Source organism: Lissotriton vulgaris, chromosome 10 (assembly GCF_964263255.1).
Source record: "Lissotriton vulgaris chromosome 10, aLisVul1.2, whole genome shotgun sequence".
NCBI lineage: Eukaryota > Metazoa > Chordata > Amphibia > Caudata > Salamandridae > Lissotriton > Lissotriton vulgaris.
The window spans coordinates 263,022,308-263,047,164 of record NC_141698.1 but is presented as its reverse complement, the minus strand read 5'-3'; the positions used below and the strand labels follow the sequence as shown (position 1 = coordinate 263,047,164).

General features: G+C 42.5%; 1 protein-coding gene across 2 annotated transcripts in view; it reads left to right on the top strand.

Moving 5' to 3' along the window:
• Positions 1 to 5,563: 5,563 nt before the first annotated feature.
• Positions 5,564 to 24,857, top strand: part of LOC147685085 (uncharacterized) — a 120,244-nt gene continuing 100,950 nt past the window's right edge. For both annotated transcript variants that reach the window (XM_086940958.1, XM_086940957.1), the window contains exons 1-2: positions 5,564 to 5,771; positions 9,113 to 9,232. In XM_086940958.1, coding sequence (XP_086797084.1) covers positions 5,577 to 5,771; positions 9,113 to 9,232 — 315 coding nt within the window. In that variant the 5' untranslated portion in view covers positions 5,564 to 5,576. The remainder of the gene's footprint in view (positions 5,772 to 9,112; positions 9,233 to 24,857) is intronic.

The window sequence follows — 24,857 nt, the reverse complement described above, 5'->3', positions numbered from 1 at the left end:
AGTTAGGGATTAGCATTTAAAAAACCTTATTTTATTTGCACAAAACCATTGAAATTCCATATATAGTTAGTTGCACTAACTATATATCGCGGACCCGCAATCCACTGCTAATGATGTCACATATTACATCATTCATGACATGGTCAGTGACATCACTGATGACATCACTGATGACATCTCAAATGACATCACTGATGACATCACTGATGACAACACCCAGTGACTGTATGTTTCTGTAAAGTTAAAATATGTCTTACATATTGAAGAATGAGTGGATGTATAAGTGTCTGGATGAAGGATTTAGTAGGTGCATGACTGACTGTATGAGAGAATGATTAAATGTGTCTCACTGAGTGCATGGGTTAGTGATTAAAGTGTTTTAATTTGGCAATCATTATTTATTTTCTTCTGTAAACTGCTGCATGTTTAAATCAGTAGCTATATCAGTAACTATATGGGTTATTGAATGGTTGCCCAAGTATTTGTATGGGAGACTGAGTATGTGTGTGGGTGGCTGGGAGGTGTATAACTCTGTGCATAGATGTGTGAGCAGTTGATTCCCTAGGTGTATGGGTTCAAAAGTGCATGTAGAAACAGCTGTATGGACAGTTGACTGTGTGCATGAGTATATTGGTGAGTGAATGGATATCTCAGTTCTACATGTCAAAGTAAGTACATATGTAAAACACACTCCATGTGAGAGTTGACATATATAAATAACTGAACATAAGAGCCAGTGAATGTGAGAGTGGCTGTATGAATCATTGTGAACTTGTATCAAGGATTGTATAAGAGAGTAAATATGTGTTAGTATATGTTTGAAAAAGTAAGGTGTGTATAACTGTATAGTTGAGGAAATGGAGGTGTGATTGATTCTTTGCATGACTGACTAGGTGTGTGGGTAACTCCATGGATGTGTGACAGTCTGTGAGTGCCTGTTTACACTGAGTGTATCTAAGGTTATATTAGAGTCTGAAGATGTATTATCACATAAATTATATCATCAGTGATGTAATCAGTAATGTCAAATGAGATGTCAGTGATGTCATCAGTGATGTCATTTGAGATGTCATCAGTGATGTCATCAGTGATGTCATTTGAGATGCCATCAGTGATGTCATCAGTGATGTCACTGACCATGTCATGAATGATGTAATATGTGACATCATTAGCAGTGGATTGCGGGTCCGCGATATATAGTTAGTGCAACTAACTATATATGGAATTTCAATGGTTTTGTGCAAATAAAATAAGGTTTTTTAAATGCTAATCCCTAACTATATATGGTCTATAACCTATGGTTTTTTCTGTGAATTTTCAAGGTTTTGTAAATGCAAATTCCTAACTATATATGGTCTATAACCTATGGTTTTTTCTGTGAATTTCATTGGTTTTTTAAAAGCTAATATCTATAGCTGTAAAATATATTCTTTATTAAGTGACGTATCACGTAGCCCGTGAGACGCCTAATGATGCATCGCATAACCGTGACGTATCGTCTCTGCAGCGCAAACCAAACCCAAAACGTAAGCGCGCCAGAACACGCTTAAAGATATATATATATTTTTTTAACCTTAATTAGACAAAATCCGCACGTGCACATATCACAAACGTTCAAAAAACACAATATGTCGGACTCCCGTTACGCTGCCGGTTAGCTGCCCGGTTAACGTACCAGGAAGCACCTTTACCGCGAAAAATCGCAATTTTTTTTTCACCCCCCAGGGAACTTTAATAGCCCCCTCATCAATCCTAGGGGTTCAGGAGGGGTCTGCCTTACCCCTTTCATTCATTTATACCTTTTTTTTTTCCACCTCTTGTCTCTCGATCCCACAGAGAGACAAGATGGCGGCCGCTCCAGACTGTTTACATGATAACAGCCAATCAGCTTCTCCTCAGACTCCCGTTACACTGCCGGTTAGCTTCCCGGTTAGCTGCCCGGTTCGCGTACCAAGACGCGTCTCTACGGCGAAAAAATCGGATTTTTTTTTTTTTTTTTTTGGGCCCAGCGTGGCTCTATAATATCCCCTGATCAATCCTAGGGGGTCAGAAGGGGTCTACCTTGCCCTCTTTCCTTCATTTCCCCCTTTGTTTTGGCCTCCTCTTGTCTCTCGATCCTACCGAGAGACAAGATGGCGGCCGCTCCGGACTGTTTACAATGTTGACAGCCAATCAGCTTCTCCTCAGACTCCCGTTACACTGCCGGTTAGCTTCCCGGTTAGCTTCCCGGTTAGCTGCCCGGTTCGCGTACCAAGACGCGTCTCTACGGCGAAAAAATCGGAAATTTTTTTTTGGGCCCAGCGTGGCTCTATAATATCCCCTCATCAATCCTAGGGGGTCAGAAGGGGTCTACCTTGCCCCCTTTCCTTCATTTCCCCCTTTGTTTTGGCCTCCTCTTGTCTCTCGATCCTACCGAGAGACAAGATGGCGGCCGCACCGGACTGTTTAGAATGTTGACAGACACCGGAGAGCCAATCAGCTTCGCTTCGCAAAGTTCCGATACGCGAAAAGTACGCGAACCGGAGCGCTGTTACAGATATATATCTTGTTTTAAACGTTAATTTCTCAAAATTCACTGAAGCACATATATTGAGACCTAGCAAAGGCACATCGGGCTAACAGTCCCTATGATTTTGCCAAGTTTCGTGGAAATCCATTCAGCTGTTCGGGCTAAAAGTGAGTCCAACCGCCCTATGGAAATTAACATGGGAAAAACGCGTTTTGGGACCCCCCTTTTTTCTCGGCCCCCCCTTGACGAACCCCCCCCCCAAATTTCTAGGAGCTGCTCAGAAACAAAATGTGCCATTTTCCTGAAAATTTCAGCCAATTCCGTCCACAAACGCCAAAGTTATTAGGCATAGAATTTTCAAAAGTTCCATAGAGAAAAAATCCTAACTATATATACCTACTGGCTATCGCCAGTAGGTAATATATATATGTATATATATATATATATAAATATACAAAATTCATTTACCTGTGCAATACTTACACTTTCATTGTAAATGTATCCGGAGAAAAGTCATAGCTGTTGTAAAAGTCTGCGTGGTAAAGGGATGCGTGATAGACGCATGCATTTTGAAACCTGCATGGTAAAGGTATGCGTGGTCCCAGCCACATTGTAAAGGTTGCTTCCCATGTTAAACCTGCGATCACCCATGGGGCCAGCATTATATCCGGCATTCTCGGTGGGTGGATGTAGCACAAAATACCCTGTCAGTAAAACACTAATGGGACAAAGTGAGCAGGGAGAAATCACTATCCACCAAGATGAAAGCCGAGGAGGTCTGGACATTTTATAGACTATTGTATATACATACACAAACTTCTGTATCCTCCTCATATTCCCTGAAGAAATATGCAGATTGAGTTATCTAATGATAATGCAAAACAATGTAAGACACTGTTTGATATTTAAATAAATGGCGCAACAGATTAAATTAAGGTCTAATGTTTGGGCACTATGCTCTAAAATATTGTGTTGAAACTTGGATGGTCCGAACTGCATTTATTGAGGGCTTGCTCAGACCTCTCCAATGGGGCTCAGACCTGTATCATGCCATATTAAACGTTAAGACTGTCATGCCTTTTGTGCAGGTGGATGCTTGTATAATTGTAGGTTTTCTGTAATGCAACTTATATATTTCTAATATTCTTTCACTTTTGGGGAAATCCTGTGCTGCCACAATAATTTCTAATTTTCTCATATTACCTGTTATAATGGGAACACAGTGGTATCTGTAAACATTTCTCATTCTTGTAATTCACCTGATGCTCCCACATACTGTGCCCAGAGCCAACATTTTTGGGGGAGTCAGAGTAGTGTACATTGAATCCATTACAGGGCATAAACTAACCCCGCATCCTACCAGCTTTGTTGCTTCAGGTTGAAAGATTCCTGATCTGTGGTCATAACATAGGATTCAAGCCAGGGCACATTAGGCAGAATACATCTTATGATAACGGCTATTGTGATCTGTGCTCCCGCACATCAGTATTGTTCGGGTGAGCATACTACCTGTCCAGATACTCTCTTATGCCGACCTCAAGCCTATTGACATTATTTTACTTTACAATCTTTCTTGTTTCTAACTTTATGCATTTTCGTTGGCTATGGTATGTATTCTATTGTATGATATTGACTTTGCTTCTACCATATTATCCGTTTTCATTGTTCTATGTATTCCATCCAATGTGCGACTTGCTTATGTCCACCTTGGTTTTCTTGGAGATAACTTGGCTGCTCAATTATCACGACAACAGGATACACTATTGCTATTTAATTATATTATGCTTCTCAACTTCTAGGTCTGGGACGATTTCTTTTTTGTGCCTACCATCAATCTTCTATTTACAGTGTTCCATTCATCCACCGAGGTTAGATTATTATATGTTCATGTCATATGTGTAATTTCCACCTTGGCTATCGGGTCCTATATTATGCTCACTAATTTATTATACAGTTAGGTCTCACTATCACGATCCACTATGGCTGACATTTCCAATCTCCTTTTTCCTTTGTTCTATTTTGGTTAACTATAATATTTAATTCTCCACTGCTCCCCTCTTGGTTCACTCTGTATTTCCAAATTTCTTCCACCAAGGTACTGATATTCTGTAACTTTCATCTGGGCTGGCCTCTTCTTCTTCATCACAAGTATCTGGCTTCTTTCACATTTTCTGGTCACATCCAATCTTATCTCTACTATGAGTTTTTTTAGTAAAGCTGTTTTCTTGACATGATCTAATGTCCTTTCGGGTTATTCATATGTGTATATTTATGTACTATTTTTTATGTTCACAGCCTTGAGAAAGTCTTGGTACACACTGTGTACAGACGAAACACGTGTTGGCTCTTTCTTCTGATGTTTATGAATAAATGAAATAACATATACAAAAGGACTTGGGCTTGATTATCCTGTCTCAAGGAGAACATTGTCGATGAAATGTGCAATGTTATAATTACTTTGGACATGAAATTACTATGACTAATAGGTCACTTTTTGACACAATTTATAGGATAGTGCTTAATCGACCCCATTTTCTGCACATCTGATGATAATACACAAAGTACCGAATATATGTAAAATCACATGGTATTTAACTGGGTCTGATAGATCTTTACCATCCACTAACCTTTCTTAGTCATCTTCCACATTGAAGGATGTTGTGCCGCGCCAGTTTCATGGTAGCCTACATCCATTAGACTGCTTTGTTATTTTACTAAGTATTTAATAACTGTATTCAGTTTTCATACAATGCCTGAATCTGCTTCGTAGACCCTCAACGAATAGGAAAAATAATAAAACAAATGGGGGGCATCTGAAGGGCAAACCTATTGCCCATGAACTCAAAGCATCACACACTGTTCAGTAAACTAACTGTACTTTCACCCCTGCAAAGCACAGCAGTGAGTGTTTGCCCAACGTAGACCACATTCCTTTGCTAATGAAGAGACTGAAAATTGTCCATGAACTGGTCAGGTTTGAGGTTGGGAAGTTAATCTTCCACTAAAATAAACAGAAACTGGAAAATAAAACTGATCTGATCAGACTTGGGCATTGGAGGACAGGCTGATGAAGATGAATACCTGGTTTATCACCCTCTTGCTTAGCTCCTTGGGGAGCTTGATCCCCACCATAGAGGCGGGGGTGGACCTAAAAATGACGACCCCCTTGGCTGAAACCTACCTGAGTCTTGCAGCGCAGAATCTCAACCAGAGAGCTCGCATTGTCTACAAGGCCTCATCGGTCATCCTCACTAAAATAATGGTAGGTATAGCAAAGAGCACAGACAAGGATTTATGAACCCAACTCCTGGGCTTTGTCGATATCTTAAGAAAACAGACCAATGCAGAGAAACATAATTACAAAGATAGAATGAAACTTGGATAAAGGCATAACATTATGCATTGTAGACTTACTATACATATTGTATGTATTTCAGAATTTTCAGAGATTAACAGAAAGTCGTTTAGATTTGGCATGATGGCTACACAAGTCACTCATTTCCAGTCATAATCCTTACCTCCTAGCATTCCCCAGAGCAGGCTGCTCCAACCAGTATCTCGTGAGCTACTAGTAGCTCTCCAGGTACCTGTAAGTAGCTCTCCTTTTTGCAACCCAGACTAATAAATTAGAAGCTTTTACTTGTTTGAATATATATATGCATACCAAAAGTTAGACTGTATATTTGAGTCAAAATGTTTTCTTTTCACAATTCATAAGCTCATATTTGGAGAAACATGGCTGAATTTCAAAAATATATTTAATGCTGATATTTGAGTGACAAATAATGTGGCTTTGAAAATACATTTTTATAAATGGTATTACCTTGGTGACAGAGGTACTGCAGTGACAGTTTTTATGTATTACCCATGTGAAGGCATTCCATATTGCCAAATTGAATGAATGACGTTACAATGCATACATTTACAATGCATACGTTTACAACCCAGTTTTTACATCGCAACATCCTTTACAATGCATTCTTTTACATTGCATTCCATGACATCACTTTTTCGGAAACTACCTTTACAACGCATTTCATTACTTCGCATTATACCTTTACAATGCATACCATTACAATGCATACTATTACATCACATTTAAGGTAATGTTGGATAGTATAGGGTAATAATTACTATTCTAACTCCAGTGAGTGCAACAGTAGGGTAAGTGTTGGATATTGTAAGGGTACTATGCGTTGTAATGGTATGCATTGTAATGACTTGCGATGTAATGCCTGCGTTGTAATGACATGTGTTGTAATGACATGCGTTGTAGTGACAAGCAATGAAATGGCTGCATTGTAATGACATGCTATGTAAAGGATGTTGCGATGTAATGACTGCTTTATAAAGGTAGTGCGATGTAATGACTGCGTTGTAAAGGTTGTTTCCTGTTTTTTATACATTACTGTTTGCAACCGTGCCAGAGGCGATCAATCTATATGGAAAAAAAGCCCTTCTATGAACACCATGAAAAACGGATCTTACCATCCCCGACCCACCAAGCACATGTCCATTATTCTTTTTATTCAGACCTTGCTTTGCTTGTGTTTCCACGTTGGGAAAGACCATGCAAAGTGATTGTAAATTCACACGATCCTACATGTTTGATGAGTTATGCTTTTTTGCATTCTTCCTGCCCTCCAGTAATGCCTTGTTTTTCACCTTTGACCCTAAGCTTAGCATTGTAGTAGAGAGGTTGTACTAAAGGGCTTGCTGCCATTCTGAGTTCAGTCTCGGAGCCTATCCCCACAAGCCTCATTCTTTGAATAGGGGCCTTGAAATGCATATACATTTAATCTAAACTAAATCGTAGATTGCATAACATCTCAAATCTAAATATAGCGTTGATGCACAGAACGTTTTGAAATCATGGCCTATATTCATAAGTATGTAGATATATCATTTTGTTTGTATGTCAGACTTTCTTTAGAAAAAACTATTATCTTGAAAGAACTATGTCCTAAATATTGTTTATAGATGTATTATTCCAATTGGATGCCAAATTTCTGTTACTCCAATCAGGTAATATTTTTGTAAATGATACTGAACACAACATATTTCTGGCAGACTGTCAGACGATATTTTTGTTACAATATTATGGCACATTGCCATCAGTACATAGCCCCATAGACACAAAAGTGGAGTTGCAAACATACAGAGGTATACACCCACAACAACACATGTTAAGCACCAAAAGGCCGAGATTACACAGTATAATGTTGATTTATGTTTACCCTTGTGCTATACTTCTTTTCACATAGGGGTCCATTAGGATGGCGGGCGGACATAGCCGTGCAAAACAGGACCGCCTGAAAGCGCCGCCCGCCGCAATGGTAAAAATGCACGTTGTGCATTTCAAAGCACAACATGACAGGCACCACGCGCTGCTTGCAATGTTGCACTTTGAAATGGGGGGGCGGGCCCCGGAGACCCAGGGGGCCCGCAACGGCCCCCGCAGGGAGTCTCAGAATGCCTTTCCATGGCGGCATTGCTGCCACGGAAAGGCATTCCCCAAAGCCCATCATAATATGGCTGGCGCTGTCTAATAGACACTGTCACCATATTAAACATTTTTCGCCCCTGCAGTCCCCCCCGCCACACTAATATGGCGGGGGGGGGAAATGGGTGGCGGGCGGCAAAGGATGTCGGGCGGATCGCCACCGCCCGCATGGCGGTGGCGATCCGCCCGACATCCTAATGGGCCCCATTGATTTAATCCCCATATTTCTACCCCCACACCTTTTGAATTCTGCCATGTTATAGCCTCCACAATCCCTGCAGGAAGCTAATCCCATTAATTTACCACCTTGAGCCATTACCAGCATCTTTTTTTGTTTTGCATACTTGTGTTCAAAAGTTGCATACCTGATGGAGTATATTTCCCTCTTGTACTGCATTTATCTGCACCACGTATTTAATGTATGCCCTTTTCTCACCTCTTGTACTCTTCTATCCCTTTTCTATGCTATTTAATTTTATAGTCATTTACTTTCTTTAGCTGAAGTCATATTAAGACTATGTTTCAGTGCACAAATGCGCACAACATTCAGCATTGACAGTAGCTATGCAGCCTTAATTTTTCGAATAGGCATGTCTCATGGGATGGCAGCCAGCAGATGCCAGGGGTTGGCAGCCAGCAGATGCCAGGGGTTGACAGCCAGTAGATGCCAGGGGTTGGCAGCCAGTAGATGCCAGGGGTTGGCAGCCAGTGGATGCCAGGGTTTGACAGCCAGTGGATGTGAGGGGTTGGCAGGCAGTAGATGCCAGGGGTTGGCAGCCAGCAGATATCAGGTACAGGTCTGGTGACCATCTGACTGAAGGGGGAGCAGACATGCACATGCACAGATACAACAATCGTGGATACATAGAGGATAAGGCTGACATATGCATACATAGACACTCAGACATGTACACAACACACGATCCTCCAACCTCATGCAGTACTAAGCTGCAGTATTCGAGCGTTGTAATTTCCTTCTCTTCATCCACTTCCCAACTTTGCTGACGTCACCTGCTCTCACGGATACTCTTCTGAGTGACAGTGTTCTTTTTGAATGCTCATGTTAGTTTATGTAATTGACGGTGTACAATTCTCTATAGATGGATTCAGTAAAGGAGTATGTTGACATTCAGTTTGCCGTGAAAGAGACAAGCTGCAAGTCCGAAGACATCTGGAAAGATGACTTCGATCTCAATAAATGTGAACACAAGGAAAATGGGGTAAGTGACTCTGTTATCTATGCCCACCGCCTGTTGGTAGTGAGGAGAGTGGAGTTAATTTACTCATTAGTAAGGGCTGTTGTGTTGCAATGTGTTGTTGTTTGCTCTGCAGTGGCTCTGTACATGTGGCTATCAGACATGAGTATGCTTGTCTGTACTGCCTCTAGCTAAATTGGCAGTAGAGTAGCATGGCGCCTTAGAAGATCCGATTGCCCAATGGATGCAAAGCACTGCACACACAGACAATACAAACCGTGGACAGCCAGGAGTGCAGAGTCTGTCCACAAAAGGGGTTATGCGTACATAACTTGACAAATGTGCTCTTATAAAGGAACACAAATGAGAACACCCAAGGAGTGAAACTGCTTCGAACCTGAAACAAGCTACTTGAGATCATTGCACCACATGTCCTAGCCTCTGATAAATTCCTCCTGATAGGTGATTTTATTTACCACGCGGAAATACAAGCTAACCTGGATACCGAAAAGTTAATCTCCAACATGAACACTCTGAGTCTTGTTCAGAAGGTCATAGGCCCCACACATCGGGCTGGTCACACGTTGGACATCGTCTTTTCAAACTCCCCTGATATCATGGTAGACCCTCCCATCGTATTACTTTGGATAGATCATTACTTATTGAAATTTTCCTTTTCCATCACCATAACTAAAGTGGCACTTGAAAGCGAACTTACATTACGCAGGCCCCTGAAAAAAATCACATTACCCATGTTTTCAAAACACTTTCACCCTGATTTGGTAACTCCTACTATGAGTGCAAGTATAGCAGCACAACATTTTAACGATGCCATAGAAACAGCACTGGACAACATTGCCCCACTGAGTAAAGTCAAGTGTAGGATTAGAACTTCCCCTTGGTTTACAGAGCAGTTACAAATCACTAAATACCTATGCAGAACTGCTGAGAAAAAATGGCGGAAAAGCAAAGATCAGGCCGACCAAAGCATACAAAATATTGCACTCCAGCTATATGAGTGACATAAAGGCGACAAAGAGAGCATTCCTTACGGAGCGGATAAATAAAGCTGAAAACTCCTCCGAAGAACTTTACCAAATCTTGAAAGAATTTATCACCTCCAGAAAGCCGTCAGCAATACCGACTTCCCAAGAGTGGACCGATGCACTTTCGAAATTTTTCGAGGATAAAACAACTGCTTGCTCACTTTGCCACTGGATTCAAGCAAGCCGGGCTGAAGACGGCTGGAATGCCAGAAACTGGTCCTCGGAAGCTTGTTTCCAGTCCAGGGAAGACATGGCTTGGCAGTCGGGCTGGACTGTTCCCATGAGGCACAGGGTCAGACTGGTTTGCATATAGGCATGTCTGAACTGGGGTGGCAGGGTGGGATAAAGAACGGTGATGGATTAAACCCAGATCCTTTGACTGGGTGTGAGTGTTTGATTGATTCAGATGCTCCGTTCATCACCACCCCCTTTTGTACCGCTTTTAGCCACCATAAGTGTGGCAGGGTATGCTCAGACGTGAGTCCCTTGCTCACTTTGCCACTGGATTCAAGCAAGCCGGGCTAAAGACGGCTGGAATGCCAGAAACCGATCCTCGGAAGCTTGTTTCCGGTCCAGGGAAGACATGGCTTGGCAGTTCGGGCTGGACTGTTCCCATGAGGACAGGGTCAGACTGATTTGCATATAGCCATGTCTGAACTGGGGTGGCAGAGTGTGCTAAAGAACGGTGATGGATTAAACCCAAATCCTTTGACTGGGTGTGAGTGTTTGATTGATTCAGAAGCTCCGTCCATCACCACCCCCTTTTGTTCCGCTTTTGGCCGCCATAAGTGTGGCAGGGTATGCTCAGACGTGTGTCCCTTGCTCACTTTGCCACTGGATTCAAGCAAGCCGGGCTGAAGACGGCTGGAATGCCAGAAACCTGTCCTCGGAAGCTTGTTTCTGGTCCAGGGAATACATGGCTTCGCAGTTCGGGCTGGATTGTTCCCATGAGGACAGGGTCAGACTGATTTGCATCTAGCCATGTCTGAACTGGGGTGGCAGAGTGGGCTAAAGTACGGTGATGGATAAAACCCAGATCCTTTGACTGGGTGTGAGTGTTTGATTCAGATGCTCCGTCCATCACCACCCCCTTTTGTTCCGTATGTTTGTAGTATGGCGCAGGCACATAGTCAAAGGAATTCCCTCTTTTGCATAGGGCCCGCCCCTATGCAAATGAGGGAACACCCGTTGTTGATAGCGCTGGCGCTTTAAGTGTGTCAGCGCTATCGGTATTATAGAAGGGGATGCACAACTGTCTGCTTCCCCTTCTAAAATACCAAAGTGTCCTGGGGGACGCGCAAATGCCTGTTGCACCCCCCGGGCACCATCTGTAATACGGCCCCAGGTCTGGCCTGGAATCGAAGACTGTTTAGATGTCGCCAGATAATTTGATATCCCAAAAATTCTGACCTTCATAAAATGGTGCTCCAAACTCAGGGTGAATGGATATAGGAGTATGGGCGGAACATCATCACCCTAAAACACCTTGCAAATCAGGAGAGGACTATGCAGTAAGAAGGTCTTTACATTTTCTGTTGATTTTTTAGCATTTGCTGTGCATGTGGTCCAGTGTCAGACATACTCTTCTGACAAATCGTTGTATATTCTTTTAACAAGGAGGTTGGGATTTACTTTTTTATTCTCTAACCGCATGATGAGGGAAATTTATTATGTGAACCAAGGTACAATCTTGCTGGGGTACAGGGAATGCCTGTATTCCAACACATGTGCAGCAATCAACAATGTCTCAACAGGTAATACTTTAGTAGGCAGTTTCACAAAGCAAAAACCTGAATTACAGTTGCACGGTGAGAAGGGGAGGCAACAAAGATTTGTATGAAACTCATAGAGCAGTCTATATTTAGAAACATATATAGACAGCAATAGTTATATCAGCAATATTTACATAGTATCTGGGTGTAACCAAAACATTCATGTGCACTAATGTGTTCGTACAATAAGTGAGCGGCGCAAGTGACACATGAAATAATGTGAGGAACTGTGACCAGTGCAAAAAATATGATTTGAAAAAATGGTACAGTATATTAGTAGTACAAAACATAATCTACTGATTTGAGGAACCATGAAGACGCCCAAAGATGCCCTGAATGGTTGATGGCATCAAGTGGTGGCAAGCCTTTGAAACTTTGACAGATTTACCCTGGCCATAGGAGTTATTCTCTACCTCTTGTGGACTGTTACCCGGTCCTGATGATGACCTGACTTACTTACAGGTTGAAACGCCGCCGACCATTCAGCAAGATTTATGGGCTATTTCCTGACGTTTTTCTTGTTTTCTAACACACAACGTAGTTCAAATAGTTGGAGAAGAACAATAATAATATTTCAAAATATATCAGAAACAAGGAAAGTACAAATGAGTCATATTGTTTTTTTGTAATTCTGAAGTGTGATGGAAACAAAAATTTTAATAGAATCAAAACAAAACAAGACATTGTACTTGTGTGATGTGCAAACGTTAAACATGTACTGAAACCTTATTTCCATGTTATCACTTATGCTTCTTATAGAGTTAGCTATACAACTCATGCTGTATGAGTGTCACTCATTTATTGTACTTTGTTTTTGTGTTACGCTTGGATTGTCCACTATGTCCATAACTTCAGTGATGTAGCATTGATGGCAGCATCTCTACTCTGAACATTGCTTTAGGGCCATTGTCAGACACAGGCTGCTGTATGTTAGCTTAAAATATATCTACAGTAGGAAAGGCTGCCCTAGGAACCATGAAAAATATGGGGTCCCTGTTCGAATATATAGAATGCGGGTTCAGTGAGTTAATATAAATAACATAGCCAGAGGAAATAGGCACAAATGAAAAGAAAGATTCTGCTCTGTGTGATCCGGGTGCTAACAGAACAGGAGTTGAAAGTTGTCTAGGTGGAAGAAAAAGTGCTCAACATCTACACTGTCTTGTCCTGAGAGAAGTAATTTTAGCAATTCAAATGTTGTTAATGAGTTTTATTGCATCAGAATATTCAAAGTAAAATATTGCACAGCTACAAAAGAAAATTAGACTATCAACTAGAAAAACATTGTGAAGATAAGTAAGTAGAGGTAATTGTGGATTTACCATGCCTAACTTCGCATATGCTCCTTGAGGATACATATGTCTTTGAGGTAAGTAGATGTGGATTGAAGAATAGAAAATCCGTATGTAGACTTAACTTTGCGATATTCTATCTACAGTTTTTTGCAGAACAATAATATTTGTGGTTGATAATCTGACATACAACCCCTCGAGAATTCTAATCACTTGTTCTCTTACAAATAATTTTCGTTTTCTATATGAAAAAGAAAACGTAAAGAAAAATAACATATTAAAATACATCTAACTTGGGGCCATTCCGCAGAGGAATTTCCCCTCTGAGCAACATTGCTGTAGAATTTCTGCAGCCTAGCACAACATTCTGAATCAAGGGGGGACAACTTGCAGGGGTTACTCAAATCAATATATGATCCAAACGGGTTCACCTTTAAGAGACTCTTGCCCAAGTTGAGGCTGAAGGTGCTGCTAACCAGTAACTATGAAGTGACGTAAGTAAGTTCAGCCACAAAGTTAACCAGATGATAATATGGTTGGATGCAATGGATGTGTGTGCCACTTCTGCAGAAGACACTTTTGTGAATTAGGAAAGGACTCTCTTCCCAGTTTACAGATGTTGACTTAAATTTGACTGGATAAAAAAACTGGCAGCATCGCAACAATGTGCGGGTTACTCATTTTATAATAGGGAGTTGATGGATCGATCCTAAGATCTTCATTGTTAACTTTTCTAATGGCCTTTTAAATCTTAGACTCAATAGGGCTTTATTCAAGAGAGGAAACAACAGAACAAAACCAAGTCCCCTTTCAATCTATGTGCATAACCTTTGGCGGCATCGAGCACTCCATGTCAATGCTTGTCTCATGCATCCAATAGAGTAGGTGGGTCATGTCTTCTTCAGTGCAGTTCTTGGCAAATATGACACCTCATTGACTCTTTGAAAGGTGCTCTTGCAGCTGGTGCAGGACTTGATATATCAATTCACTTCTGTACTAAGCAGTCAGTAATTTAATAGGCTGAAGTCATTATTGAAAAATTTAACAGTTCTCCCATTTTGCTATGCTCTTTTTTTGTAGAAGTCTTCCGGATCTTGTTAACAAGTAAGACAGGTTGCCAAAAGTGGAGATGGGACATAGAAAAGGTTGTTGGGGATGCCTCCTTTTCATACTTTGTGTTGTTCTTTAGAGTATTCTGATAAATTGGAGTGGTGAAAGTGAAGGAGCCCAGAGACAACATCAGAGGTAGTTTCATATTGAATGTCTTTGTAAAATACTTTAGCCTACCCGATGCTTGTATTATTAAGCCATGAACACATCTTTGCCATGCTGTGTGGGGCTCTGTACTAGATACAGATCAGGAAGCATATCTATTTCAAAGCCTTGACTGCACTACGTGAAGCTGTCTATCAGAAGTCACCAGACCTCATTCCCTCAAAATTGAAATGGTGCATTCCTGGTGGCAAATTCTGTTCTGCTAACTTTACATTTTTTAAATGCTCAAATACGAACTACTTGGAGTGGCCATAGAAGAAGGCTCTTCTCTGCTTATCCTACAGACTCATCTTGATGCTGAATCACAGTATTTAAATGTATGCAAAGCTCAAGAATAATCACATGAATCAGTTCAGTTCAGTTCAGTAAGCTTTATTCGATTATTAAAAACAATCATAAAAGCACAGGCAATAAAAACATAGACAAAACATTATACTTTACTTTATTCGAAACAAGTTTCATAAAAGTACAACACACAAGATCCAAAATAGCTATACACAAAAATTAAAATTTCCTCAGTAAACAAATTATTAACATAAAAGTAATTTCAGACAGTGGGCAAAAATTTTGACCTAATGAACCAAGCATTCGCCACATATTTAGCCACCCCACAAATCATATGCATAGAAATGACATTTGTTTGTAAAATACGCATGGCTATTCTATGTTCCCTCACCCCTAAATTCCTACAAACAGGTTTCAACCACCTATCTCTAGGTTTTTTGTAGGCTACACAAGCAAATAGGAAGTGTCCTAATGATTCTTTCGGGCAGGGACAACCTGGACATTTAACCCCTGTACCGCTATATCCCTTCCAACCTTCTTTGAATGTGTTAAGAGGTAAAATGCCGTATCTGAATTCCAGAAACAAAGTTCTATCTCGAGGGACCTGGATAAAATCCAAAAAGGGCTCCAATTTTCCAAGGGGCTTATGTTCAAGAAAGGAGTTGGTTAAGTGGCCCCAATTTTGGTGCCTAAGATCTTTTGCAACAACCCAGTCCCAATATAGTTTCTTTACAATTGTTTTTGGGGGCGGCATTTGTGAGATCCAACTCTCCTCCAAACCTATGGCTTTCACGAGCCACTTTAGATTGTTCAACCATTTGATTTTGTTGGCTATATTCAAACCAATCAACTCATCCAAAACCATGGCATAGTTAGAGAGTTCTGGGGTCCTTCTAAGACGAACCCAAAATAACAAAGGGCGAATTTGCACCAGATCTACTATTGATTTTTTGCCCAGGTCTAAAAATAAGGGTTTCAAGGGGGACGATAAAGGTAGCGAAACCATATTTCTAATAAACTTATTTTCCGCCACTTTTAAAGCTTTTGTATTTTCCGCACCCCAAAGTTCTGAACCATAAACTGCCGCCGCCAGTGCTTTCCCTTCGTATACTGCCAGGGTAGGGGCTATGGGTCTGCTAATAGAACGTCGCTGATTTTTGAGAATCACTCCTGCCACCCTTTTAAGGTTTAAAACCATTTTAGTAATATGGGCAGACCAACTCAAATTATTACAGAGTCTTACTCCTAGGTAATCAAATTCTTGAACCACCTCCAGCGCGGAGCCATTCAACAAGAGGTTAACCTTCCTATGTTGCTTTTTCGAAGTTAACACCATCAACTTTGTTTTAGAAGTATTTATTGTCAACCCTCTATCTTTACAAAAACTGCAAAACCGATCAAGCAGTTTCTGCAGACCCATAGGGGATTTAGACATGAGGAGGGTGTCATCGGCAAACAGGAGAGTAGGTGTTTTCTCACCGGCAAGGGTGGGGGCATCAGCCTGGTCCTCCCTCAAATGGTCTACCACCCCATTAATAAAGAGGGAGAACAAGGTTGGAGCCATCACACACCCCTGTCTCACTCCCCTGTTTACCGGAATCCTCTCAGTCAGTTGACCCTGAGATCCCCAGCGGATTCTGGCATAATTTCCATCATGAAGTTTAACAATAAATTGTAGAAGGTAACTAGGAAAACCCATATCAGATAAGACCGACCAAAGCTTAGTCCGTGGGATAACGTCAAATGCTGTCTTCAAGTCTATAAAAGCCAAGTATAGACTACCCTTCATAATTAGCACTGACTTCCAACAGACTGCACAAAATCTGAAGACCTGATCTATTGCACCTATATTACTTCTAAACCCGGCCTGAAAGTGGGACAAGATGTTATTATCCATAAGCCAAGATTCTGTGCGATTTATGATCACCCTTCCTACCACCTTCTGAATGGTGTCTATCAGACTTATTGGTCTATAATTAGAGGGGTCATCCCTTTCGCCCTTTTTAAAAATAGTTATCACCTCAGCGCCTTTCCAGGAGTCTGGAACAGGGTGACCAGCCTGGATCAAGTTCATCAGACATGAAATATACTTAGCCCATACATTTGGGTCATATTTTAACATATCCCCTGGGAGGCCATCTTGGCCTGGGGCCTTCCCAGGCAGTAGTTTAGAGATAGCATCTACTACCTCTCTCTGCGAAAATGGATCCCTATTATGGATCAAAGTTTCACAGAGCATGTTTCCAGGGGTATTAGCTAATTGTGGTAGCGAGCTGTCCAAATTATCCTCGCAGTACAACTTTAAAAAATGGGAATACCATTCCTGCTCCGTAATGTGATTTAAAATCATTCCTGCTCCCTTGCTATCTAGAGTGTTAATTAATTTCCAAAAAGTAACAACATTTTTCCCACGTGCTGCTTCCTTAAGCTGTTGCCAGTGCTCTTCCTCCCAGGCTCGTTTTGCGGATTTTATACTTCTTGTATAATCTTTCCTGGCGGCCCGTACGGCCACAGAGTCCTTACTTTGTATTGCTTTGGTGATTGCTTTCCTCTTGATTCTACAATTACTCGTGTACCATGGGTTACTTGTGGTTTTAAAACCATTAAGGCCTGATTTTGCCGGTTGCTTCTTACAAAAATGGGCTCCTATTTTACTTATTAAGTTACTATAGGATACCAACAAACTGGGACCGGCTACCTTAACTTCAGAGTGGGGCAGAGCTGTCAGACTACTAATTTCTTTGGATACTAAATCCGTAATGTTTTGGAGCTTCCCCTCATCACATTTGACTACATTCCATTTCAGCTTCCTATTATTGTTTACAGGGAAGATTTCTTTAGTTAGCATCTCAGTTACCCGACTAGGTTCACGGCCGCGTACCCACCTAAGCTGCATACATAAGGGGTTGTGGTCACTATAGGAGGACTCCCTAACCACCATGTCTATTACGTCGGGCCATGAGTGTGCATCCAAAAGGATGTAGTCGATGCGAGAGGGGCACCCCACCCTATTAAAGGTCATAGCACCTGAGCTATCTGATTTTGTACGGCCGTTTAGGGCCCAAAGGTTATGATCTAGCACCAGGGCATTCAGCTGAATAACTCTTGATGACCATTTCTTAATTGGGTTAAGATTTAGCAGGGGTATGCCCTGTCTACTTTCCACAATGTTCGGACCCAGTACCTCTTCCACATCTAGGGGTTCGAATGTACAGTTGAAATCCCCCCCGACCAGTATTTTAGAACTGGTCGGGAGTTTTGACAACTCCACATCCAATAATTCCAGTATTGGAGAAAGAAGCCCTCCCTGGAGACCTCTAGCATAAATACAAAAAATTTCGTATGTATAGCCCCCTATACTATTCTTTAAAGTGATGTGCAAGATGTCGTTAGAAATGTGTTTGTTAGAAATAACACGGCAGTTCAAAGATGTTTTCACCCAAATCTGTAACCCACCAGAGGGTCGGCCTCTTCCCGGTAAGACAGCAGGAACATAGAATGTAGAGTAACCATTCATATATTCAGGGGATAGGCACCATGTTTCTTGAAACATACAGATATCAAAGGTGTTAATAAAATTGTTCCAATCGGGATTTACTAAATTTTTCTTTAGACCTGCAATGTTCCATGATAAAATATTGATAAGGGGACACAGGGACTTGGGTTCCAATTGACCTGTGGGTACTATATCCTGCAAACAGCTACCAACTGCAGCTGGAGATACAGTATATGTATCAGCACAGGTGGGGCCTACAATAACCACTCTGTCTACAGGTATATTAGATTCATCTCCAGGTAAAGCCTGCTCCACCCTACTACAAAATTGGTCAATGGGCTGCTTGGTAAGTCAATCGACTTCCTCCAGACCATTGAAGCGATTATAACATTGGATAGGATGGTCCAACTGTGGGCCCAGCCATCCCTCCTTGAGCCTGTTACCACCATGGTAGGTTCTACCTCTACCTCTACGCACTTCTTGCCAATCTCCTTTTCCAGCGTCTCCCCAGTTGTAGGAGCGATGATTTCCCGGGGTTTCAAATCTCCTCCAACCTGGTTCATGCGAGGGGATCCTTAACCAGCTCCATCTATTATCATGATTCCCCGCGGGCATATAAAAGTAAGACAAAGGTTTAACTAGAATCTCGGAGTCATTAATGCGGCTAGGCCCAGAGCAAATAAACTCTACAATACAAGGGTCTTCAAATGTAATCACCACACAGTCTCCTTTAAGATGTTTCTTTTTCTTTCCCACCCAAGGTGTTCTCTCTACCATAAGAATATTCTTGTTCATATTGGGTGGGGATGGAAGGTTTGTGTCCAACCAATGACAAACTTTATTTTTAAGACCCCAGAATGATTCGGGGATATCTGTAGTGAGCTCAGGGACCCCTGTTAATACTACCACAAATGGGCAGGCGTCAGATGGTAAATTAATATTCCGCCGTACCCGTGGTGTCTTCACAGCGGGTTGGCTCTGGATAGTACTAGGCACAGTTGCACTGGCTGTTGCTGTGTGTTTCTTAACATCTATAATGGCTTGATCGGTGGTCAGTTTACCAACCTTCTGCACCGTAGTAACGGTTGGGCAAGGCTTAGTTTGCTGGGTGGGTGCTGTTGTCGGGATCTTAACTGATGGGTGTGGGCTTCCCATAGTACTAGGGGTATTCTTCTCAATTTCTTGATTTACTTTAACCCCCTTGCGATTTAGGTCATTTGATATAATTCCCAATTGGTTTTCTATGCCCTGGAGTCTAACTTCCAGGGGCAAAAGCAAAGACCTAATAAGAGTTGCTAGGGTGTCAAAGAAGGGCGCATCCACATCTTCTTCACTCACTACAGACACATCAGGACTACCATTATCAAGAATGTTAGCCAGACTTGTGTCGGATACTGATACATCTGGTAACTCTAAGGGCAGGGGGTGTGATGCTCGAGGTTGCCTAGTAGAGATTACTGGGGCATCCACACTTGATTCTCCCTCCTGTGAACCATTTCCCCCACCAACCGCGTTCCCCATACTAGATAAAATATTTTGACTAGCTATAACATCACCAAGGCCTTCTGTGGCAGATGGTATTGGAGAGGGTGTTTTCCCCACAATAGTGGGCCCCTCTAACTCCAGGGGGACTGTATGTATAATAGCTGGGGTAGCCATAGGTGTTGTAAGGGTTGCAGACTCAAGTGGTGCTACTGGTAATGAAGATACCGTTGACAATACAGGGGTCACAAGAGTAGTAGGTAAATGGGACGTATCCGATAAACGCGATTGTTTATTCGGAGTGCAGGCTAGGGCTACATTACCCAATGATGACCTTTTGGCCTGGAGCAAATCTTGAGAAACCCTCCGTTCCATCAATATAATACCCTCATCAATTAGGGTGTGTGTACGAGTAATAAAACTATCCAGAGTACTAGTAAGTTTTTTAGTTTTGGTGTTTTTTATCCCCGCCACCGCCTGGCTTCTCGTTTTCCGTGCTGACATTATATGACACCAGCAAATAACCAACACGGGGTACTATAGTTGACGGTAAGATGGCGTAACTAAGTTGGCAAACCCTGTTAGTAATATATTACAATGATAAAACTAATCAACTCAATAGTGCCAATAGTACCAATTGCCAAACAATATGATCCTATGCCAAAAAATCACAATAATATCATCTACAATTTTAAAGGCTTGCGAGGGGGTATGGCCAGTCCAGTCCTCTTGGTCCTCGGAGGGCCTCAGAGGGCCCACCCTTTGCCCGGGCTTAGCCCCGGGCTATGTCCCGCGCGCGTCCCGCGTGCGCGCTCACCTCTATGCTAATATAGGAGGGTTGGGGGCGGGAAGAGACACCAGGTGCGCTGGGTTGTAGAAGCGCTGAGCAACCTGGGTCTCGCAGTCCCGGCCCCGGCAGCGTCCGCTAGAGTCCTGGGTCCTAGCTGATCAGGAGCAGGGTGCAGGGCAGCAGATTAAAGGCATCCGTTTTAAAAACAATGTTCCACAGGTTCCACAGCTTGATTCCCGAGGCTGCGAGCGGCACCCACAGAGCGGGGGCCGCGAGCCTTATGAGAGAGAGTAAGCACAGAGGGGCGGAGGGCTGGGGGCGGGAAGAGACACCAGGTGCGCTGGGTTGTAGAAGCGCTGAGCAACCTGGGTCTCGCAGTCCCGGCCCCGGCAGCGTCCGCTAGAGTCCTGGGTCCTAGCTGATCAGGAGCAGGGTGCAGGGCAGCAGATTAAAGGCATCCGTTTTAAAAACAATGTTCCACAGGTTCCACAGCTTGATTCCCGAGGCTGCGAGCGGCTCCCGCAGAGCGGGGGCCGCGAGCCTTATGAGAGAGAGTAAGCACAGAGGGGCGGAGGGCTGGGGGCGGGAAGAGACACCAGGTGCGCTGGGTTGTAGAAGCGCTGAGCAACCTGGGTCTCGCAGTCCCGGCCCCGGCAGCGTCCGCTAGAGTCCTGGGTCCTAGCTGATCAGGAGCAGGGTGCAGGGCAGCAGATTAAAGGCATCCGTTTTAAAAACAATGTTCCACAGGTTCCACAGCTTGATTCCCGAGGCTGCGAGCGGCACCCGCAGAGCGGGGGCCGCGAGCCTTATGAGAGAGAGTAAGCACAGAGGGGCGGAGGGCTGGGGGCGGGAAGAGACACCAGGTGCGCTGGGTTGTAGAAGCGCTGAGCAACCTGGGTCTCGCAGTCCCGGCCCCGGCAGCGTCCGCTAGAGTCCTGGGTCCTAGCTGATCAGGAGCAGGGTGCAGGGCAGCAGATTAAAGGCATCCGTTTTAAAAACAATGTTCCACAGGTTCCACAGCTTGATTCCCGAGGCTGCGAGTAATTTTCTTCAAAATCTTCCCACTCCTATGGATACCTGCTTCTAAGAGACGTATCGTATTCGCGCTGCCTTTCGGTAAACGGCGGACTCCGTCCACATCCGCCCGTAGTGTGATGGCCGCCGAGCTAACCTGCTCCAACAGGGCGTCGAGAGTGCACAATGACATTATACATATAGCAGTAATCAAGGTAACAGTGTTAAAATATCCTATTTTTTATAACAGCAATACATTTTATACATATAGCAGCAATCATATTCTTCCTAACAACAGTACATTTTGGGATGCAATTTGCTGTATATCGGGCTATGTAAAAACAGTCAGGATAACAAAAATTAAAATGTCATACTCTTTCTAGCAGCAATGGATTTAAGGATATAAGTTGCAGTGAGAAAACAGATATCCAGCTCTTGTAGTGAAAACAGCAAGTTCATGGTCGTATTTACAGTTAAAATGCCATATTTTTTTAAAAGAGGTTTAAGGGAGGCAATACGAAGGTACAAATATAAATCACAAATGAGGAGAAAGTGCATTGTGCTCTGTTTTGTGACTCCATCACATGGACATGGTGCAGTTGGATATTTCCTGACACATGGAAAGGCCACCAAATGATGGACAATACTCAGTCTCATTCTAGTGAGTTTGAACCGATGTGATGTTCTAGTGACCGTTGTTAAGTATTGTTGAAAACCAACAGTATCCACGTGGAGAGTATAAAGTTGAAATGTTGACAACTGCCCACTAATACATTTGCGATCAGAGGCTTTCTTCCTCAAATAAACATGTTTCATTTCTCTCTTGGTGAATTCAATTACACTACTTGGATTTTCCATGATGTTAATGTTAAAAATGTCCTTAAATGTTGTTACTACATATTTGAGCCATGGGATCTGAAGGCATTTGTCCAGGTGGAGACAATCGTTAATTATGCTCCTGTTAAAAGTGGTCTCCTCCTTAGCCCATATAGATCTTCAGACCATCAACGGTCTTAACCCAATTAGATCTGTCAAATATTCTATCCCCACTTCATTATGTATGAGCTCAGAGGAAGCTGACATTGGTAAACAGAGTAGTTTTAAAAAAAAACTAATTTCCTCTGGTTGAAGTTCTGCATGGCGGCAATGTCCCCAAACCCCGGCTCCATAGAGTGCTATTGAGACATATCTTGTTTGATAGATATGTAGCATGTCGTGAATACGATGATCCCCAAGTGTGGCAGCAAATTAAAAAACCCTGTATGCACTTCTGGCCAATTTGGCCCTAACGTTCATTACCTCCTGCGACCACATTCCATTGCTGGTAAAAATTACACCCAGATAACAAAATTTCTCGACTTGCGAGATTTTTTGGTGGTCTAAGTAAAACGATTTCTTATTTCCTACACTATGACCGCAGATCAAGGCATATGTTTTAGTTTGGTTGATCTGCAGTTTCCTGCCTTTGATAAAATCTGCAAATTTATCCATTAGTCCCTGAAGTCCTAGAGGTGTCCTTGAGAGAAGTACCGCATCATCTGCGTATAACAGCACTGGTACCTCAAGACCCTCAGCCTGCGGTGCATCACATTTAACCATTTTAAGTTCAGAGTCAATAGCATTGATACAAAGAGTAAAAATGAGAGGCGCTAGCACACAGCCTTGCCTAATGCCTAATTTTACCTTAAATTTAGTGGTGCATTCTACGGCTTGTCCGTAGCGTACACAAGAAGATTATTTGGTATAGAGTCTAGCGAAAAAGAATATGATTGGCTCTGGGGCACCAAGGCCCAATAAAACTGGCCACAAAAGAGCATGATCTACTAGATTAAATGCACTACTTAGATCTGCAAAGCAAAGGTAAAGTGATCCTTGCTTTGCACGCGTATATTTCCCTATTAAATGATCTAAGTTAATGCATTGATCCAGAGTTCCTCTCTCCCTCCTAAACCCATATTGTGACGGAGCCAAAATACTATTGTCCTCAGCCCACTCCTCCAACCTAACTAACAAGACCCGACTCATGAACTTGACTGACGAATCCAGGAGGGAGGTTGGCCTGTAGTTTTTGGACTCGGATCTATTTCCTTTTTTAAATATAGGAATAATTGTGGACTCGCCCCAGGTTGACGGTGTACCTACCAAAACAGCCGCATTAAAAATCCTGGTCAGCACAGGGGCCCAAAGTGCTGGATTGGCTCTGTACAAGTCAACTGTCACACCGTCCGGCCCCGGTGCTTTCCCCTCCTTGCTGTTGCTAATACCATATTCTACCTCTAAGTGTGTAATATTAAGAGGGATATTTGGCCAGACATCTACATCCCGGCTGATTTACCCGGGGTTAAAAATACTGGAAAAGTGTGGTACCCATGTTTTCTCACTGATGTGAGATGTTAAGTCAGGGGCATCCTCATTTCTTAAAAAAAGGGGAATTAATTGTGTCCCAGAACATCTTACTGTTAGATAACTCTACTGCCATAGTCAATTTGTCCCATGCTTCTTCCTGTAGCTCCTTCTTCCTTCGTTTTACCTGTTCTTTATATGCTATTCTCAGGTTAGTAACGGTTGTCCTATCCCTGGGTCTTTCTGATAAAGCTAGCTTTAATTGCTGCAGGGATTGTGTGCAAGCGTGGTCAAACCACCCTTTATTCTGTGCTAACCTATTTGCCTTATTGGCGGTCAAGATGTTATTAATTTTGGCATTAATCGTGTTAAAGCACATAAGGGTATGCATGGGGTCAACATCGTCATCCAGACACTCATGAAGCTCGGCTTGGCATGCTGCAACATTACTTTTTTGGAGTCTAACAGAATTTTCCCCCTTCCACTTAATCCTGGGTACGTTGGTTCTACATGGGGCAATATCATCTACGATGGTTTGGGTAGTCTGATTTCTAAAACCCTAAATTTGAAGTGTTAAAGCAATGCCATTGTGGTCACTAGTGGATAGTTCTAGTATCTTCGGTGTGGTGCAGCTAGCGCTTACATTTACAGAGGTCAACAAGTGATCAATGATGGTACAGGCATTCCTACCAGTAAATGTCGGTACCATATTACCGTTCCCATCTTTGGCACCCTGCAACACCTCCATATCAAATTTAACAATGACAGAGTTCAATACCGCTCCATAAGTACTATGCAGAAAGTGGGCACATGTATCACATGCAACGCATTACTTTTAACGGTAAAAGTAAAGC